The 19,626-nt window shown below is 36.1% G+C and overlaps 1 protein-coding gene across 1 annotated transcript; it reads left to right on the forward strand.

Moving 5' to 3' along the window:
• Positions 1-1,038: 1,038 nt before the first annotated feature.
• Positions 1,039-17,869, forward strand: LOC134650407 (uncharacterized). Its single transcript, XM_063505362.1, has 14 exons — positions 1,039-1,915; positions 2,994-3,153; positions 3,601-3,702; positions 4,837-4,974; positions 5,453-5,536; positions 5,894-6,050; positions 6,979-7,070; positions 9,192-10,012; positions 10,116-10,257; positions 11,599-11,700; positions 14,299-14,436; positions 15,731-15,814; positions 16,622-16,778; positions 17,731-17,869. The coding sequence occupies exons 1-14, from the start codon at positions 1,136-1,138 to the stop codon at positions 17,834-17,836; spliced, it is 3,063 nt and encodes a 1,020-aa protein (XP_063361432.1). The 5' UTR covers positions 1,039-1,135; the 3' UTR covers positions 17,837-17,869.
• Positions 17,870-19,626: the final 1,757 nt, after the last annotated feature.

The raw sequence follows: 19,626 nt of genomic DNA on the forward strand, positions 1-19,626 counted from the left end.
ATTAAATTAATGCTAACTGTACCTACGTATTTATTACTAGCTTTCAGTAGCAATATTTGCGTTTTCCTATCAAATGCATTTGATAAGACAATCTTCATTTGTCCTTTGTTGACAGGTCTCACAGGCAAGCATGTTTCTAATACATTATTCTATTAGTTTTGTTTTACATAAATAACTTCTAGGTACTCCTTTTTGAGGGACTGGCCTCGAAGATCTTCGCTTTCGCTCGGTAAATAAATAAACTTAATATCGTAAATCACGTACGTACTGGTTTAATGAAATCAATCTGAAACGAGAAAAATAGGGTATTCCATTAATTTTAGTGTGTAATTCAGTTATTTGAGTAGGGGGGACCCCAAACAATGGTTTGGGTACAAATGTTTTTAATCCTGGTGCCTAAACCCATGTAGACAAAAGGCTACTGAACGAATACACATCTTTTCCTCGCAAAACTGTTTTGATATAACACCTGTCGGCGTACTCATCGAGTTTGAAAATTACTCTGGTGTTATAGGTACCCCAAAAATTTCTCAACGAACCTCACGAGGAATGAAAGTAATTCATCTCGTAAAGATTTTGTTTTTTATTATTGAAGTATATTTTAAAATATTGTGCAGTGCATGTTATAATTTCAACGAAAATTTGAAACGGCATTGAGCAAGCGTTTTGTGCAGAAAATCTTATTAAATTTAAATATAAAAACTGTATTAAATATACCTACATTGTTGAGTTATTTCCACTTTACTCAAAGTAGTTGCGTTTATCTGAACACGAACGGAACTTAATAAGGTTGAACCATTTTACTAAACGGCCTTTGAGAATACTTAGTTTTTTTACACCTAACTCGTAACTTATATGTGCACATATATTAAAGTATTTCAAAGTTAAAATGAATAAATGTTTAAACAATATACTAGATATTAATGCAATTATGTGTTTTACTTATCACTAACAGAACACCCTCTATTCCTGATAAACAGTATTACTCTGTTTAGTAAAATAAGACGCTCTAGAATTATACAGATAGTTATAACTTATCATACAACGCGTACCAATATTTGATCGCATTGCACGTGTCTTGAAAATTTCCACTAGTTTTAGAACAAAATTATATATTCTTAAACCTACAGTTACTATGGATTCTCCCGAAGAAGCACCGTTGAAAGCAAACTACAATGCAAAGAAGGAAAGGAAAACTTTGAAAGAGAAAATAAAATATGTAAAAGATAATATTACTGTGGAACCTGTTGTAGCTTGTTTTGTAGTTCCTGGAGTTTTAGCCCGACTGGCAACGCAAAATCTCAATTTAGATAAAGCATGTCGGGTTAACTTGGGGTACGGCGATGCTGTATGCGACTCCTTGCTGGCTAGAGAAAGCAACAAGTATCTAAAAGAAGAATTGGCCGTTCAAGAACTTGTGGCGTCAATGGAAGTTTGGAAGACCTTCATCGTGACAGCTATACCAAGCTTTTTAATATTATTCTTAGGCGCATGGAGCGACAGGACAAGAAAAAGAAAAATATGCATCCTATTGCCAGTCGTTGGAGATCTTCTCATGTGCCTAAGTAATATTTTGAGTGTGTATTTCTTTTATGAAATACCGGTGCAGTTAACAATGTTTCTAGAGGTAATATTTCCAGCGATAACAGGAGGATGGATCACATCTTACATGGGTATATTTAGTTACATAAGTGATATATCAAGTGTTGAGACGAGGACTTTCCGGATTGGGGTGACAAATCTGTGTACAACCGCGGGAGGACCAATTGCATCCGCGTTAAGTGGAATTCTGCTGCATCATATAGGTTATTATGGAGTCTTTACAGTAAGCGGTTTACTGTTTTTGTTCAGTATTTGCTACGGCTTTATCTTTATCAAAGACCCTGAACGACCGGTCTCTGAAAAGGAAATTGAGGTAAATAAATTTTGTCATAATCCAAATCAGTTTATCGTTTCAACCAAATGTAAAGTACCGTAAAATGGGGTGAGTAGGGTCAAAACTGAAATTCAAACCTCGATAACATTTTATTTTTACATATGAAAACTGAATGGTGTATTTATAATAAGTGTTCCGGACGTTTGTATTTTAGTTTTTATTTTATTTTGGGTATTTCCATTTCATAACTTTGACGATAAAGAGGAAAATCCACCTCACTCCGTAGTGCCTTGTATTTGGGGTGAGAGGGGTTTTCATACAAAGGTGATTTTGGAAGATTGTTGGATCGATTTTTTTTTATTATGCGTATTACTATAGCTCCATTTTAAATTGGAATACATTATTTTTGTAGCAGTAGCCTTAAAATCCCTTCTCACCCCCCTCTCAAACCTTCTCTCCGCATTCATAATCCACCTCTCCCCGCGAAACCTACTCACCCCGTTTTACGGTACTACCTAATAAATAAATAGTTTTATACGTAGGTATTGGGTATACTTTTTGAAAAATAATGTACGAGGTAGGTACACTTTTTTACAGACTTCGCGGACAATAGCATACTCGTAAAAGCCAGGGAAAACTAGAACAAAATGAGTAAAATTAAAACCTTAATATATACATAATAACTAATATTTAATTCAATACTTTCATACCGCATTTTACAAAAACTAAAAAGATTTTAATAAGAAGATATTTGAGTCATTACAACACCATCAATTTGGACATCAGAAGGTCCCGTTTAAGGAAGGTCTATTCAAATATTATTTTCTTGTTATCAAACGGTTAGGTATATGATCTTATCTGTCAACAGTGAAATTTCTACAACCAAAAAGGCACTGTTGACATCAGCCAGATAATATCCATAACCGTTTGATAACAAGAAATTTATATTTGAAAAGGCCTCCTTATATGCTCAATAATAATTGTACCTAATTCTAGAGTTCGCTTGAATGAAAACAATTTCTACGTACATACATTCTCATAAAACCCATTTTCCTTAAAGGATTTTTACGTGGCCTCCCTTTAGCACAACCACAATTAATCTAAGATACAATTACAGGATAAGTCAGCCGGCGTATGGGGCTCCCTCAAATCCTTTTTCGACACGAAACACGTGAAAGATACGTTGGCTGTGGCATTCAAAAAGGGACCTAATCACAGACAGACTAAGTCCATTTTAATACTGACTTGCATCGTTCTTATACACGGACCGTGGTATGGTATGATACTTTATTTTGTTGCTTAATACGGGGTATGTTGCAACATACATTTCTTACATATTTCATTGTGAAAAGCATAAACATTTAAACCCAAGCTTAGAGTAATCGTCTTGCATGTGCTGACTTCTGCAGCGGTATCATGGTCGCGTTATTATCACCTGTCATGTCATGCGTCACTTTCGCACATTACATACTTGTTAGAGCGTGACAGGCATGGTGACAAATGATAAAGAGGCGGCCATCTTAGCCCTTCTGGACTGAGGGCAATGACATTTGGGCAATCGGCCGGAATAGATGACTCAGTAGAAATCTTTTGTGACGCCAAAATGATTTTTCAGTTGAGATTTATTGTATGTACTTATATGTTAGTCTGTAAGGTATCTAAAGACAACATTAGCCTGAAAATACATGGTTGATGATTCATACATTAATTCTGTTTATTTTCAGGGGAATACTCAGTACGTTATCTGTTTACAAGATATCGGTTTAATTGGGACGCGCTGAAGTACAGTTTCTATAACACATTCTACATCGTGGTGCATGCTTTAGGTATGTTTCTGTTGAATAAAGTCAAGGCTCGGAACCGGTTTTTCCTTCATACAAAAAATTCCGGTATTATTACGTTCTTTTTCGTTCTTTGGCTTATCACTTCGTTTTTAATGGGACATTCTAATAGTAAGAAGTTGTTACCTACCTAAATACATGATTCAGTCCTACGTAAAGAGCATAAAATAATTAAATCAATTGAGCTATTTAAAAAAACCGGTACCGAACCCTTAATAAAGTATCGTATCCGAACTGGTGAATTAATTCTTATTACCTTTCATTTAAGTTTTCTTTATACCTAAGTCCTTGAAAACTACACATTAAATGCCAAAAAAGTCAAACGAACCGTCTTCGTTCTTTCCTTCACGTCTCCGTTATACAGGGTGCTTCCTGTAACAGGAGCAATAAATTTAACTGTAGGCTGTACTCCTCAAACTGACCAACATTTGTTCAGCAACTTTTGAAAATAACTCTTGTTTTGATTTTTATTACACTTTAAAGTTTATTCTAAGACGCGATGTATTGCAAATTTTGTTATGTTTAAAGCTTGACAAGCAACGTCAAACACACTGATGTCAGCGTACATTGAAGGCAATATTTATTTTGTATGAAAAAGAGGAAGTCTAAAGGATTCATAATTTTTAAAAGTTGCTGACCAAATGTTGGTCAGTTTGAGGAGTACAGCCTTTAGTTTAATTTATTGCTCCTGTTACAGGAAGCACCCTGTATACGATGTTTAGGCCACATACGCGCCAATAGAATTTCAACCTTAGTAATCTGATTTAAAATTCAAATTTGTTTGGACTTTCGGGAAATGTGACTTGTCTTCAAATTAATCATCAAAGCTGGATTGACTGGATATTTGCATTGTTAGGGAACCCTTGTAGATTGGTGTGGCCTGGAAAGCCTCTTCTTCATTTATTTATGATAGCGACCTGTCCCGGCTTCGCACGGGTTTACAATTTATACATAAACCTTCCTCTTGAATCACTCTATTTATTAAAAAAAACGCATCAAAACCCGTTGCGTAGTTTTAAAGATCTAAGCATACATAGCGACAGACAGACAGTGGGAATAAGTGACTTTGTTTTATACTATGTAGTGATAGTATTGGTAAGATTTTTAATACTGTTGCAGGTGCGTTGATCTCAATAAGCCTATTCAGTCGCTACCTAAAGTGGGACGATTCAGTGCTGGGTATCATCTCAACTGGCAGCAAATTTGTGGGCGCCATAGCCGTTGCCCGCGCCACGACCTCATTAGATATGTATATTGGTATGTATAGTACATATCTTCTCTTCTTTAGGTGCCATATCCTCTACGGATGTCGGCTACCACAGTCCCGAACTCTTCTCTATTTGCAGTTTTTCTGCCTAGCGTGGCAGCGTCGATTCCCGTTAACTCCTAAGGTCCATCCAGGTTGTTTTTCTTTTTCCTTTAGTATAGTACATAGAATATGTTTCATAATTATGTAGGTAAGTACTGCCATAGACAAAACTTACATTCTCTTTGGTATTTCTAATAAAAACAAAAGTGTGAACTAAACAAAACTAAACTAAAACTAAAAAAAAGTAAAAAAGAAATTCCTACAAATAAAAAATTGGCCCCAGATCTGTGCCGTCCGGTAGGGTGCGTTTGGTCTGGTTTGTGATTGTTTGTTTGTATTATTTATAAAAACTCAAGTCAAACGTTCAGTATGCATGTACCGACACGCTGTTGGCATTTTTAAGTAATAATTTATCTTTATTTACAGCGGTGCTTCTGGAAACTTTCAACGCAACTTCGTTCACAGCAATGAGATCCATCTCATCTAAACTAGTCACTAGCGATGAATTAGGTAAATTGTTAATTTTTTGATCTTCAAAAATTTACACCGGTGTGAGAGCGAGACGCACTGATACTGAAAACATATCATTATTTTACTGTTGAGTTCTCTAGGTTTTATGTCTACTTACATTTTGTTTGTGTTAATGCATGATTTTTTATTATTACTATGAAATTGCTTGATACTAAGGCTTTATCTCAGTGAAAAAAAAATATCCAAAATTTTGCCGTCATCTTATTTACAGAAAGTTCCAATTTTACTGACAGACTTTTGTGAGTTGAATCCTTTACCCTAAATTACCTCCACTTATGAATACATTTTTTTCTGCGGGCGATAAGTATAATTAGTTATTGTATCGTAAAATTACAGGCAAAATGACATCAGTATTCAACCTGACCGAGATACTGGCGAACATGATGTTTGGACCTGTATACTCCTGGCTCTATCGAGAGACCCTTTCGGTGGACCCTGGTATCATCTATTACGTCAGTGCTGGTTTCACTATACCTCCAATTATTATTTTTGTGTAAGTATCAAAGACTAAGGGCCCGATTCGGATTTTGTAATAGACATCTATTAGATATCTTTTAGACATCGCCAAGATACGATAACGACATGTTTAAGATCTAACCTGTCAAATTTGACATTTCCGCGATTCTGGAGATACTCTTGAACGATTTCCATAAGATATTACTTAGAGATCTAATTCACATCTAATAGATATCTAACACGATCTATCGTAAAAGTGACATTGGTTGCCCGAATTGCACTGCAAAAGAGAACTAGTTGAAATCTAAACTATCGGCGCGATTCGGGAAATGAATTAGTGATTCACTACTCACTAGATATGAAATAATAAAGATATGTGACGTTCCACGGCAAAAGGTTATGGCGGCTAGGGCTTACGCTATTATTAACGCCGCTCCAATATTCAGCCGGGGCAATGGTACCTTTCGCCGTGGAACGTCACATTTTACTATTTCATATCTAGTGAATCTCTTATTCATTTTCCGAATCGAGCCGTATAACGTATCTAGAATGGATCTAGTACGTGTCGTCTCTTGTGAATATCTTGAATTTCGAATTCGGCAGTAACCCCCTTATTCATAAAACTTAACGGGCCTGATTTAGTTAAATTATGTTTTATCCCTTTCTTACAAATACATAAGTCAAAATGACAGATAAGGACAAACGATTATTAGCTAATTGAGGTTTCTAGCGCGTTTATGAATAACGGGGCTAAACTTTAGTTTTAGCTTAATCAAAGTTAATATTTTTTGTAAAAAAAATTATATGAACAAATATGCGAATGTTTTTGTGTAATGATCTATCCGTATTGAAGTACACGTAGGTCGATTAAGTCGATTTGTGATAGTATTCTAAGAGTATTATTTAACTTATTTAAGTAGGTACTTACTTTTGATATAAGATAATGTTTATTTTATTTTTTACAGATGGGTTTTCATTCAGCACAAAAAAGATATTCGTAAAGAGATGAAAAAGAAAAATGTAACTACAAATGCAGATCCCGGCTTAGAAATACAAAACTAGAAAATAAAATTGTAATAATATTTATATGTTTTATTTTATATACATATTTATTTTTCTCAATGAACCAATTATTTTATAATTTTTTTATAAACTGAATTACACATCTGGGAGACCGAGCTTTGCTCGTAAAACATATTAAAACTCAAAAATGCACGTTTTCCCAGAAATAAGACCTAGGTAGATCAATTTTTCGCCCCCGAAAACCCCCATACAGCAAAATTCATCGAAATCGTTAACAGTCCGCCGGACGATATCGACCTGTCAGTTGTTCGGAACTGTCAACTCTTTGTTCTAACTGACAGGACGATATCATCCGGCGGACTGTTAATCAGTGGGCCCCTTTACCTTCGTACAGTTAGTTTCGATTTATATGATACTTGAAATAGACGCCAATGAGTTACGTTACAGAATAAATAATAATACTAGGTACAGAAGACTCACTCTCTAACAAAACGCGTCTGTTACGATCGGCACAGATATGGCCGCTAGGTGGCGACAGCGCCAGGCGCGGCTTATGGCTAGCCACCAAAATTGGTGTGGAACGGATGTACTTTTAGGTACCTGTAGCAAAGCGACGAAATCGCGGAGTGAGCCACGCCTGGTTACGTAAATGTTAAATGAAACAGTCGTCAACAATGAAGAACATTAAGTAATAATCCCTAATCTGAACAGGAACTTTCTTAGTGTTTTCATGAGATTTCATGAGAAAATTCTCTCTTCAGAAATTTCGGAAGTTTTGATAATGCTTTGCAACCAGGCGTGTCACACTCCGCGATTTCGTCGCTTTGCTACAGGTAGCTAAAAGTACATCCGTTCGGCCCCAATTTTAGGGAAAGCCATAAGCCGCGCGTGGCGCTGTCGCCACCTAGCGACCATATCTGTGCTGATCGTAACAGACGCATTTTGTTAGAAAGTGAGTCTTCTGTACTTAGTACTATTATTTATTCAGCTGCAACTTGCACAATGCTATGTGGTTGTGGGTTTGTATAATAATAACAAATTTTTATATCTAGATAATTTAATAATACGCAATGAGGGTTACACTATGTGAGAACGCAACATAATATGCGGTCTCTATCGCACCTCGTTGTCTCGCTTCTTTGTTGCGTCTAGGCTGTATCAGCTGAACGAGACAGGTGTATCAGCGACTGCCCATCGCGTCGCTATCCCGATTCTCATCGGACACGCAGCTTGACCGGCGCTGGGTTATGTTATGACTGTTTCTTATCCGTTCTTGAGCGGTAGAAGTAGTTGTTTGTGCGTAATTTAATTATGTGTGTCATACTTCAACGGCAAGGAGCCGTACAAATACTTCTAGTAAACATCATTATTTAACTATCATATAAATTGATAACGCCTCACTTACAGTGTGCGTCAATTATGTGACGAGCATAATGAATAACTGTGTATAAACGTGAGAGACATGTAAATAAGAAAGACTGACTCTTCGTTACTTCGACTCTGCTGGCTCCAACTACAAAGGATCTAGCTAAGGGGGGAAGCCAAGATGACAATCGTTAATCTACAAACGCCAAACGAAAAGAAATTATGTATCGGGATGACAGATACTGCGAAAAGTCACGTGTCTATTTCCATACATTATTTAAGTTTATATTTATATCAACGATTATCTTCTTGATAACAGACACCCCCGGGAAAGAACAGGAGACTATTATTAGTCTAACTTTTTCTATTTTCAAGAGGCTTTTCGATTAACACTGGACTATTTTTTAAACCATCTGTAGCAAATCTAAATCAATAAAAAAACAAATCTAAAAAGAGATTTAAGATTGACAGGCTATTCTGTACTTGTTTGTAACGGACACTAATAACACACATTGGGTCTGTTTGTAAACGTCTGCATTCAACGACAGAGTCGTGTGGCATTAACAAAGCCATAGTCTGTGACATACAGTCGTGAATAACAGCGAAACATATTTTTACTAAAACCAACAAATGCATAAAAAAAATGAAAACACAACCAAAACATTTCCGAAGATTTTTTTGCTTGGGTTAATTTGAAGTTACTCAGTAGAATATATAATGGAACATGCTATATACTAAAGCAAATTAGAAGTTATCTATGTACAAATAAACTTTTAAAACGTCAGTTAAGCGAGTGTTTCATCAACAGGCAGCATCGATAATAAAATGAGTGATCAGAAAACAAATGTGGAAGAAAAACCTTTCAAAGATAATCAAAATGAATTCAAAACCAAAACGCTTTATGAGAAAATATGTTATATCAAATGTAACGTGACTGTTGAACCAATATTCGCTGGACTAGTTATAGGATCTATGCTTTCTAGAATAGCAATACAAAACCTTAATTTGGACAAAACGTGCAGAGTGAAAAAAGATTATGGGGATGTTATTTGCGATGCCCTTATTGAAAGAAAAGGTAACCATACTGAAGAAGAAGGAGATATACAGAAGATTATATCTCAAATTGAAACCTGGAGGAGCATAATACAGACTGCAGTGCCTACCTTGCTTGTGATTTTCATGGGTGCTTGGAGTGATCGGACAGGAAATAGGAAGATTTGCATTCTCTTACCAGTGGTAGGAGAGATCTTGGTTTGCGCAAGCAATATTCTGAGCACTTATTTTTTCAATGAGATTCCTGTAGAAGTGACGATGTTCCTAGAATCCATATTCCCTGCTATTACTGGTGGATGGGTCATGATGTATCTTGGAGTATTCAGCTACATAAGTGACATTACGACGGCAGAATGCAGGACTTTCAGGGTTGGCTTAGTTAATCTTTGCATGACGTGTGGTATTCTCGTTGGCACTTCGTTAAGTGGATTCCTCTTGAGGTTTGGAGGATACTATGGAGTATTTTTTACAACAGGAATCATACAGTTAGCTATTGCTGCATATGGATGCATATATTTGGACAAAAATACTAAACCTGAACAAGATTCAAATGAGAAGGTAGTACATATTTTTTTATGAAATACTGATATATTTTACCGTTCTAAAGAAAGAGAAACATTTTTCGTCCAATTGTTAGTTTTTTTTTGTTTTTATTTTGCAGAAGGACCGTATAACAGCCAAGTACCTTATCACGGTGCAGAAAGAGACAGCTTCAGTTGTAACCAGAAAACGGGAGGGGAATATCAGAATGAAGATCATATTAACGCTCATAGTTGTAGCGATGGCGTACGGCCCGAACCATGGTAAGATTAAAGTACTTTTATTTCTACCGCGAACCACGTTCGAGGTGTTGCCTCTCTGTCGCACTAGTAAATTCGTACGTAAATGTGACAGGGAGGCAACACGTCGAGCGTGGTTCGTCTTTTTATATACTCAACAAACTTTAGTCTGAGAGTAGTGAGAAAAACCCATTGAAAATATTTTATCCGAAGTAATTGCAAATTCCACTTGAAGTTTAGTAGGTAGCCGCAATACGACTTCACTTCTTTGTATTGGAAAACATTATAATGATTTGAATATTTTTAGAAATAAGCGGCAGATTCCTGCAGCTGACCTGTCTCCACACGTATTGGCTCGCCTTTCCTGTGGGATAAGACAGTGAAGCCGAGAGGGTAATGCAGGTGCTGGGCATCCCTGCGTTTCCTTAATTTCGTCCCAGGCGGTGTAATAGGATATTTCTCCGGTTTTACGCCATAAATCGTCTGCATTAGACGCTAAGGCCAATGATGATGATAGAGTAACAAACATAAAATTAATTGGGGCATTCTTTACCAATGATTAACATATAATTTGTAATATTTCACATTATTTATTTATAAAAGCAGATTATGAACTATCGCCCTCAGTCTTTTAAACGACATGATATGTGCCATTTTCAACCAAAAGGGTACTTATTATCAGTTGTCAATAAGGCGCTATTTCCATATAGCGTCAATTTGTAACCAACCTTACCGACAACCGACAATATGTTACCTTTTGGTTGAAAACGTCACATATCATATCCTAACATGATATCTCGAAGCTAGGGTTTTGTATTCGATTACGTGCATCATACACTTCATAATATGCTACTTCCTGTAGTTAGTAATTGGTTCTGGTTTAATAAGTGACCTTGCTGATGCGATCCAATTGTGTTTTTGTTCCTTCACAATGTAGACTACAGAAAAAAAATGTAGAGTTTCCAATATACCCAGTTTTTGTTTACAGTGCAGTAAATGAATTGTACTTAATTTTTTTGATCTCTTTATATCTACCCACTTGAAAGCTTGAGGATTAAAAGTTTTTTGTACTTACTGATATAAACTCGTAGGTACATTTTGCGTACTTCGATACTAATAAGTAATAACATAGTTATGATAAATAGCATAACATAGTTACGTAAATAGTATACATAGGTAAAATATAAGATAAAAAGAAGAATGTTATGAAACTTTAATGACAAAGATCGGTGACCAGCGTAACTCCTTATTTCATCATTTTAATATCCTTGCAGTTAAAAGGCGGGCAGATGTTATTTCAAATTGAATAATTATTATTCTAAAGTTTTAGGTCGCAGTCTAATCTTTTGCGTTAACGACTTACAGGAGAATCAAAGGTGCTATATTTGTTTTTGCGCTACCGTCTCAATTGGGATGCAGTGAAGTACAGCATTTATTCTACGTGCAATATCATCACGCATTCTATAGGTAAGCAGAATTCATTTACAACTTCAAGTGGATGATACTGGTGATGATGATGTGCAATGGACTACTAGAAACAGATGGATTGGCAAACGCTCGTTATTTTGATTGGCCTAGTTCACTTGAGAGCTAAAGGTCTCGGAGGCATTCGCATACTGTATTTATTTCTCTGCATGTTTAGTGTGTTGGTTGATACTCCTTAGTTTAATAACAAAACTTCCGTGAGACAAAGACATATTAAATGTATTAGAAACGGGTCACTCACGTAATTTAAGTCGAAGTACGAAGTGAAACATGTCGAGCGTTTTTCGACTTAAAATACGTGAGTGACCCGTTTCTAATATATCTAATACTCCTTAGTTTAATTTCATCTAACTTATATCAGCTGCACAGAAAGAAGACTGATTTGCATCCATCCATAAACACCTTCTTCTTCTTATTTAAGAGCTGTGCTCTTGTCGGTGGAGCAATCTCCAACTCATCCGGTCCTCTGCCAACTCCTTAACCTTCTGGTATGACACGACCTGAACCTTTTCTTTTATTTGGTTGAAATATTTTTTCCTCGGTCTTCCTCTCCTTCTCTTTCCCTCTATTTTTCCTTCTATGATGTTCTTAAGGAACAGGTTGTGTCTTAGCAGATGTCCAATTAGTAGTCCTCTTTTATTTTCTATTGTTTTTATTATATTTCTTTTCTCTTTAATCCTATCGAGAACTCTAACATTTGATATTTTTTCTGTCCAACTAATCCCTTCCATTCTCCGCCAACATCACATTTCGAAGCTTTCCAATCTTTCTCTATCTCTTTGTGTCAGTGTCCACGTTTCGCAGGCGTATAAGGCGATGCTCCAGATGTACGAGGGCTGTTTGATAAGTACCCGTTTTCCAAATGTATTAATATCACGGGCCGAAAATATGTATACAATCGTTTTAAGCCATTTTTCAGAGGTGGGAAAATTAAAAAAAAAAACAGCATTCTTTTGTTTTTTTCTCATTTGACAGCGATTCAGTGAAAGCGTGAACTTAAAATTGTGAAAATGGAGAAAGAGCAGTATCGGTCTGTAATTAGATTCTTGTTTGTGGAAGGAAAAACATGTGATGAAATAAACGTAAGAATGCAAGCGGTTTACCATGAATGTGCTCCTTCTATGACAACCGTCAGATACTGGTTTAACGAGTTTAAGCGGGGGAGAACAACCGTCTTTGATGAGGATCGCCCAGGCCGCCCAATTGAGGTGACTACAGACGATATGGTTAAGAAAATTGAAAATATCGTTTTAGCCGACCGCCGAATTGAACTTCGAGAAATCGTTGATGCTGTAAATGTTCCAATCGAGCGGGTACAAAACATATTAGAAAAAAAATTGGGTATGAAGACAGTATCGGCGAGGTGGGTGCCGCGTTTACTCACGGAGGAGCAAAAACTTCCGTTACTGACTACTTCGGAGCAGTGTTTGGCCGTGTTCAAACGTAACCCGAAGGAGTTTCTGCGTCGTTTCGTGACCGTGGACGAAACGTGGGTCACCACTACACCCCGGAAATGGAAGGGCAGTCGAAGCAGTGGATTTTACCGGGTGAACCTGCGCGAAAGATAGCAAAAATCGTTCAATCGGCTGGAAAGGTCATGGCGATCGTTTTTTGGGATTCGCAGGGTACATATTGAGTTCTTAGAAAAGGGGAAAACGATAACAGGGCAGTACTATGCCAATTTATTGGATGAATTTGACGCTGTGTTGAAGGACAAACGACCCCATTTAAAAAATAAAAAAGTACTGTTTCATCACGACAACGCACCAGCTCATTCGTCTAGAGTTGTGATGGCTAAATTAACACAATTACGCTACGCCCTATTGCCTCACCCCCCGTATTCTCCAGATTTGACCCCATGCGATTTATTTTTGTTTCCCAACCTGAAAAAATGGCTCGGTGGTAAGCGATTTGGATCAAATGACGAAGTCATTGCCGCCACAGAGGCCTATTTTAATGACTTTCCGAAATCATACTTTTTGGATGGTTTATTGAAGCTTGAATATAGGTGGAACAAGTGTATAGAGTTAAAAGGAGACTATGAAGAAAAATAAATGCATATAAACAAAAACAACTGATTATTTTTTTCATAAACGGGTACTTATCAAACAGCCCTCGTAGGATTTAATAAAATGTTTTTTAGTGTTGGTAGATTAGTAGATTTATTGATTTATTATTATTATATAATGATTTAGATAGTTAGATTTATTATTAAAGGCTTGTTTGGCTATTGCAATTCGAGTAATAATATCTTGACTACATCTTGATTTGTTATTAATGAATTTAATGATACTCCCGAGATATTTAAAGCTATCGACACCACACAAGAAAAATTGCAATAATTTTACACTTGTACATACAGCATGGTAATTGCACAGCTGATTCCCAGCATGCTCCTAGCTAGTGACAAGTTACAACCAACCATATGCATAATTTAAAAATACGAAATTTAAATACAATTTTGTATTCGAGTAAAACAACAAAAAAGATCATAAGTACTCTTACCTAATTACGAAGACGATTTAAAGTAGTTAGCTGTTTAAAATAATGTTATTGACATAATTTAATTGCTTCTTCCAGGAGCTCTGTTCTCCATCAGCGTGTTCAGTAAGCGGTGGGGTTGGGACGACTCCGTGCTCTGTCTCATTTCCATCGTCAGCAAGATGGTCGGCTCCGTCTTCATTGCATTTGTCGCCACAGATGTTCAAATGTTTATGGGTAAGTGTGCTATAATTTAGTAATGCAATATACCTATTCATATTTGTTGCTTTATAAATATTCTTTTATTTTCATGGCACATGATAAGGCAATTGCTGGATTGATAAATTGAAGGATGGAAGAACCCAGCTATCTCTTTAAGGCTCCGTTAACGATTTTAGAGCCAAAATGTAAAATCGATAGATTTAGTCGTTGAAATTGTACTCCTTTTGTTACTTAATATCTAAATAACAAGTATTGGTTTCTATTGACACGTCTTCTCATCTTGCCTTTTAATAATAAGGTCCCGAGCGTGCGTCACCGGCAATATATGACGAGAAGGGGCAGTTTTTAAAAATTCATCAAAAAATTATAGTTGTAAATTATAAAAAATTATGTATAAGAACAGTTTCAGAAAATGTTGTAAATTATTTAAGTATCAAAATTACGTTGAAATTAAGTCGATTTTTACGAAAAATATTCACTTGTTATGAAGTAATTTCTGGTGAAAATTGATTTCGTCTAACTTTCATTTACTCTTGTTCAATATCATATAACAAAAATGTAGTCTATGCAAGTTGGAGTATAGGATATGTGTAATACATAATTACTATTTTTAGCAGTCCAAACTTTACGAAATTTACAAATAAGATCGACTAAATCAGTGCTTTACGCGCGTTTACCTAAACGTCCATCAGAAAAAAAATCATTACTAATTTAGTGAGTCAGTTTTCAAAAAAATGATCTGTACAAATGCAAGATAAGAAGACGTGCTAATAGATACCATTACTTGTTATTTCTATTACGTAACACAAGGTGTACAATTTCATCGACTAAATCTATCAATTTTACATTTTTGCGACTAAAATCGATACCGGCCTCTTAACAGTCAACTCAAGTAGAATGTATTATTACTAAGACTCTACTGTCCGCCTGTCCGTCTGTCTGTCTGTCACCGCGCTGTATTTCATGAACCGTGATAGCTAGACAGTTGAAATTTTCACAGATGATTTATTTCTGTTGCCGCTATAACAATAAATACTTCAAAGTACGGAACCCTCGGTGGCCAGTCCGACTCGCCCTTGTCCGGTTTTTATGATTAAGTCGATGTTAAGTTGTAGCGTTGAAGTTTTATTTGTTCGGCTTTATATCCCCAGATAATATTATTTACAAATCTTAAAAAATAATTAAATTAACCATGCGATAAACTGTATATAAACAATGTTATTGAATTTAGAAAACTGGTAATTTGTTGTGTTTCTTAATGTCTACTTAATCTTATTACAATACTTAACTATATACTTTTGTGTTACAGTTCCTCTGGTTGAGATTCTAAACGCCACTACGTTTACATCATTAAGATCAATGGCTTCTAAATTAGTACCCAGTCAAGAAATGGGTAAGGATTTCTTAAACCATTTTATTTTATAAAGTTACAATCTTATACCTTTAAACGACCAATTCTTGTTTATTTATTTATATATTTCGGTGATCTCGGAAACGGCTCTAACAATTTCGATGAAATTTGCTATATAGGAGGGTTCAGGGGCGAAAAACGATCTAATAGCTAGGTTTATCTCTGGAAAACGCGCATTTTTGAGTTTTTATAATAATATGTTTTCTGAGCAAAGCTCGGTCTCCCAGATATTTTAATATTAATGAAAGAAAAAATAGTTCGTTCACACATCTGATCTGAGATGTTTATGGCCGTTGAAATGTGTCAAATAGAATTAAGACGCTATTTAATTCAAATACTTAGCGAAGTACTAACATTTTAAAATGGATTTTTAAATAATACTATTGTTAACAGTTTTTGTTATAAGCAGGGATCAGATACTGGTATTTTTTGCATGGGAACGAAAACGGTACTGTTTCGTTCTTTGTTAATTATTTCATTTCTAATTGGACAATCTAATAATACGAAGTCGTTACCTAAAAAAACAACTGAGTCCTACATTTCGAGTATAAAATAATTCGAAATATAAAATATGGTTATTTCGAAGTTTCCGCGAAAAACCGGTTCCGATCCCTTTAAGTCTAGTAAGTACTATTGTTTTCCAAATCATTGATTATTATTTAGTTGTTTTCCAGTAACTAAATTACAATAGCAAAATCAAAGCGTTGTATCCAAGAGCACTACCTGGAATACGTTCATGGATACACTGTTGCTAAAGCCCCACGTAACAATGCCACTGGCTATTTCCAGGGAAAATGAATTCTCTCTTCAGTCTCGTGGAAACGCTGGCGGCGTTGGCTTTCGACCCCACCTACACGACGTTGTACGGGGCTACTATGAAGACATTCACAGGCGCCGTGTTCCTTTACAGCGCGGGCAACACCTTGCCGGCTATATCAATATTAATGTGAGTTTTGAAAATGCTGGAGTCCAATTCAAAATTATAAACAAAAACCGGATAATTTGCGAGTCGGACTCACCCACCGTATTTTTTAGTTTTTGTTGTTATAGCGGCAACAGAAATACAGAATCTGTGAAAATTTTAACTGTCTAGCTATCACGGTTCATGAGATACAACCTGGTAACAGACAGACGGACAGACGAACAGTGGAGTCTTAGTAATAGGATCCCGTTTTTACCCTCGGAGACGGAACCCTAAAAATAGACTTACATTGTCACATCTAAGTAGCTCGTGCATATCGCTCGTACTTGTCCGCATATGTATTGGCGAGAGCGAGACACACGGCTGGCTGACATCATTTAGATATTATTTTGATGTCACAATCTAAGTTTGAATTGACCTCCTAACAGCATGTATTTAAACTCTTAAGACTCCTTGATTATTGGCTACAGTTTTATTTGGATTGGATTCAATTTATTTTAAACTCATAAGTACTTATATAGTAACTTTAGATGGACGGTCACTGGTAAGGATAACGATACATTTTATTTTTTGAAATGCAGGAGCTAGAAAATTGTGGTTTATTAACACTGGTTACTTACAATACCGGTTGATGCTAATAATTAATGTAGGCACCAGATTAAATGAGTTGCAGATAAAACTGAACCCTGAAGCATTAAAAACCAAAAACAGGCTTTCTCAGAAAATCCTGTACTGGCGTGGCCAACCCTATCAAAGGCCTTTGAAAGGTCATCTCAAAAATATAACAGGTTTTATGAGTAGGTAAAACTACTTTTAAATTAATAGTACATTTCAATGCAAGTGTGAAAAGCGTGTTATTATTTACGCTGGACTCGTAAATAATACCTAACACAGATGTGTTTTATGAGCCGTAGGCGAGTATTAAAAAATTGGTGTTTTTTCTAACATTATTTGAGGTATTTTTTTTAACTTACAGATGGTTCTTCAGGCAACATCGTCAAGAAGTAAAGGAGAAAAAAGCTGAAACAATAATCCAGAAACTTGAGGTCATTTGTGTTCCTGCACCCGAGAAATCAGTCTGAACCTGATATAAGTAGTTGTTCTACCAGTTAGGCAACGATATGATGGAATTAGACTTCCATACGTCCATTGTTAATGAAATACGAATGAACATATCATGAAACTTCTCGGTCCATATTACTATGCTAAATGATTAAAGCATTATTTGGGATGTGTTATATTTTATTAATCCATCCTCTCCTCCTCTTCCTCCTCCTCTCTTCTCCTTCTCTTCTTTTGAATGTAAGCTCACTTCGACTCAGTAAATCAAATATCTTTTTTAGGTCCTTCACAGATTTGCTTGCAGTCCTATTAAAGCAAGGTTCAGTTTTTGAGAATAAGACAGTAATATAACAAGGTACTATCTCATTCTAGCAGACAGCTGCTTCTCACTTAAAAGACAGAGTACCTACTAGCTTCAAGGATTCTCAATGAAAGTCGCTGATGAATAAATGATTTTTTGTTACGAGTAAGCCTTTCTTACTATTCTCTACTCTTCTTTCTCTGTAGACATATTTCACAACTTAAAATTAATTATTTTTAGACCCAGTATAGTTGTGGAGATAAAGGGGGGGGGGGGGATGGTCGGACAGACAGACAGACGCACGAGTGATCCTATAAGGGTTCCGTTTTTTTCCTTTTGAGGTACGGAACCCTAAAAAAAGGGTAGGGTAGGTAGATGATACTTCTTGTCTTGGATTGATATCAATTTTTGGCCCGCATAGTTTTCTATAGGGACTATGAGGAAGTTATGCAGAATTTAGTAGTATGTCATGCATTAACGTAGACCCATTGATATAGAAATTGCGACAAAATGCGGGAAATTAATAACGCAACCATCGCAGCGCCTGTCATCTCTTGTGCAATCTCGCATCCTCATCTTTTTTGGCCATTATATAGCGCCAGGGGGATGTGTCTATTGAGCGACGGACGTGTCGTCCAGGGGTAGTGTCGTGTCGTGTCGTGACGTGGACGTGGACAAGTGGTCCAGGGGAGAGTTGATGGTACAAGGCCACGAGCAAAACCACCAATGAGATGGACGGACCAGTTCAAAGCTGCAGTGGATGGGTTGGCATACGAATGTGCCAAGAAGGCAGAAACGATGAATGAATGGCGGCGTGTTGTGAAGTTTGTCACCATCCGATGAAGATCACGACAAGTATGTCAAGAGTAAAACGACTAAGAATAAGATAAAAGATTTTTTAAGGACCGTAAAAGTATAAACCTTTGCCCTTTAACATAACTTTGCCCACCGCGTCACAGTTCAGTAAAAGCGAAATGTCACGGTGGACAATTGCACATGTTTTGCAAATTATAAACGATGATGTTATTTCAAAAACATCCATTCAAGCCATTTCAAATCATAATGACTGCAATCTCAAACAGTTATACAGGACGTTTAGTTTGACGGCAATTTCTAAAACGAATAGCATTTTCCCGCTACGATGTACGAATAAAAAATCAAGCATGAATTTATAAGCTTTGTGCTAAAAACCGAATTTGCATCAAAAAGCCATCAACGAATTATTTTCGAATAACGAATTCTAACAAAATTGGTCAGGCAGTGCATGCCGTCTCTGGGGATACAGCAAATATACATTTTAATAAACATGTTGCGTTGATAATAATGTTAAAAGGTCACAAAATAATAATAAATAAAAAAAACACATACATTTCTAATACTTATAATAACAATAAAATTACTGTTTGCTTTTTAAAATCTGATGCAGAATTATTTTGGAAAGGTAACGAAGCTGCTAAAAACAGGATCAGATGGAGAAATGGGCAAACTTCTTTAGCTGTTACTGCGATG

The sequence above is a fragment of the Cydia amplana genome, chromosome 8 (assembly GCF_948474715.1).
Source record: "Cydia amplana chromosome 8, ilCydAmpl1.1, whole genome shotgun sequence".
In the NCBI taxonomy this organism is placed as follows: Eukaryota; Metazoa; Arthropoda; class Insecta; order Lepidoptera; family Tortricidae; genus Cydia; species Cydia amplana.

Coding starts and splice junctions, on each gene's coding strand:
- LOC134650407 (XM_063505362.1), top strand. CDS start 1,136: ATGGATTCTCCCGAAGAAGCACCGTTGAAAGCAAACTACAATGCAAAG. Junction 1,916..2,993: donor TCTCTGAAAAGGAAATTGAG/GTAAATAAATTT, acceptor ATACAATTACAG/GATAAGTCAGCCGGCGTATG. Junction 4,975..5,452: donor CTCATTAGATATGTATATTG/GTATGTATAGTA, acceptor CTTTATTTACAG/CGGTGCTTCTGGAAACTTTC.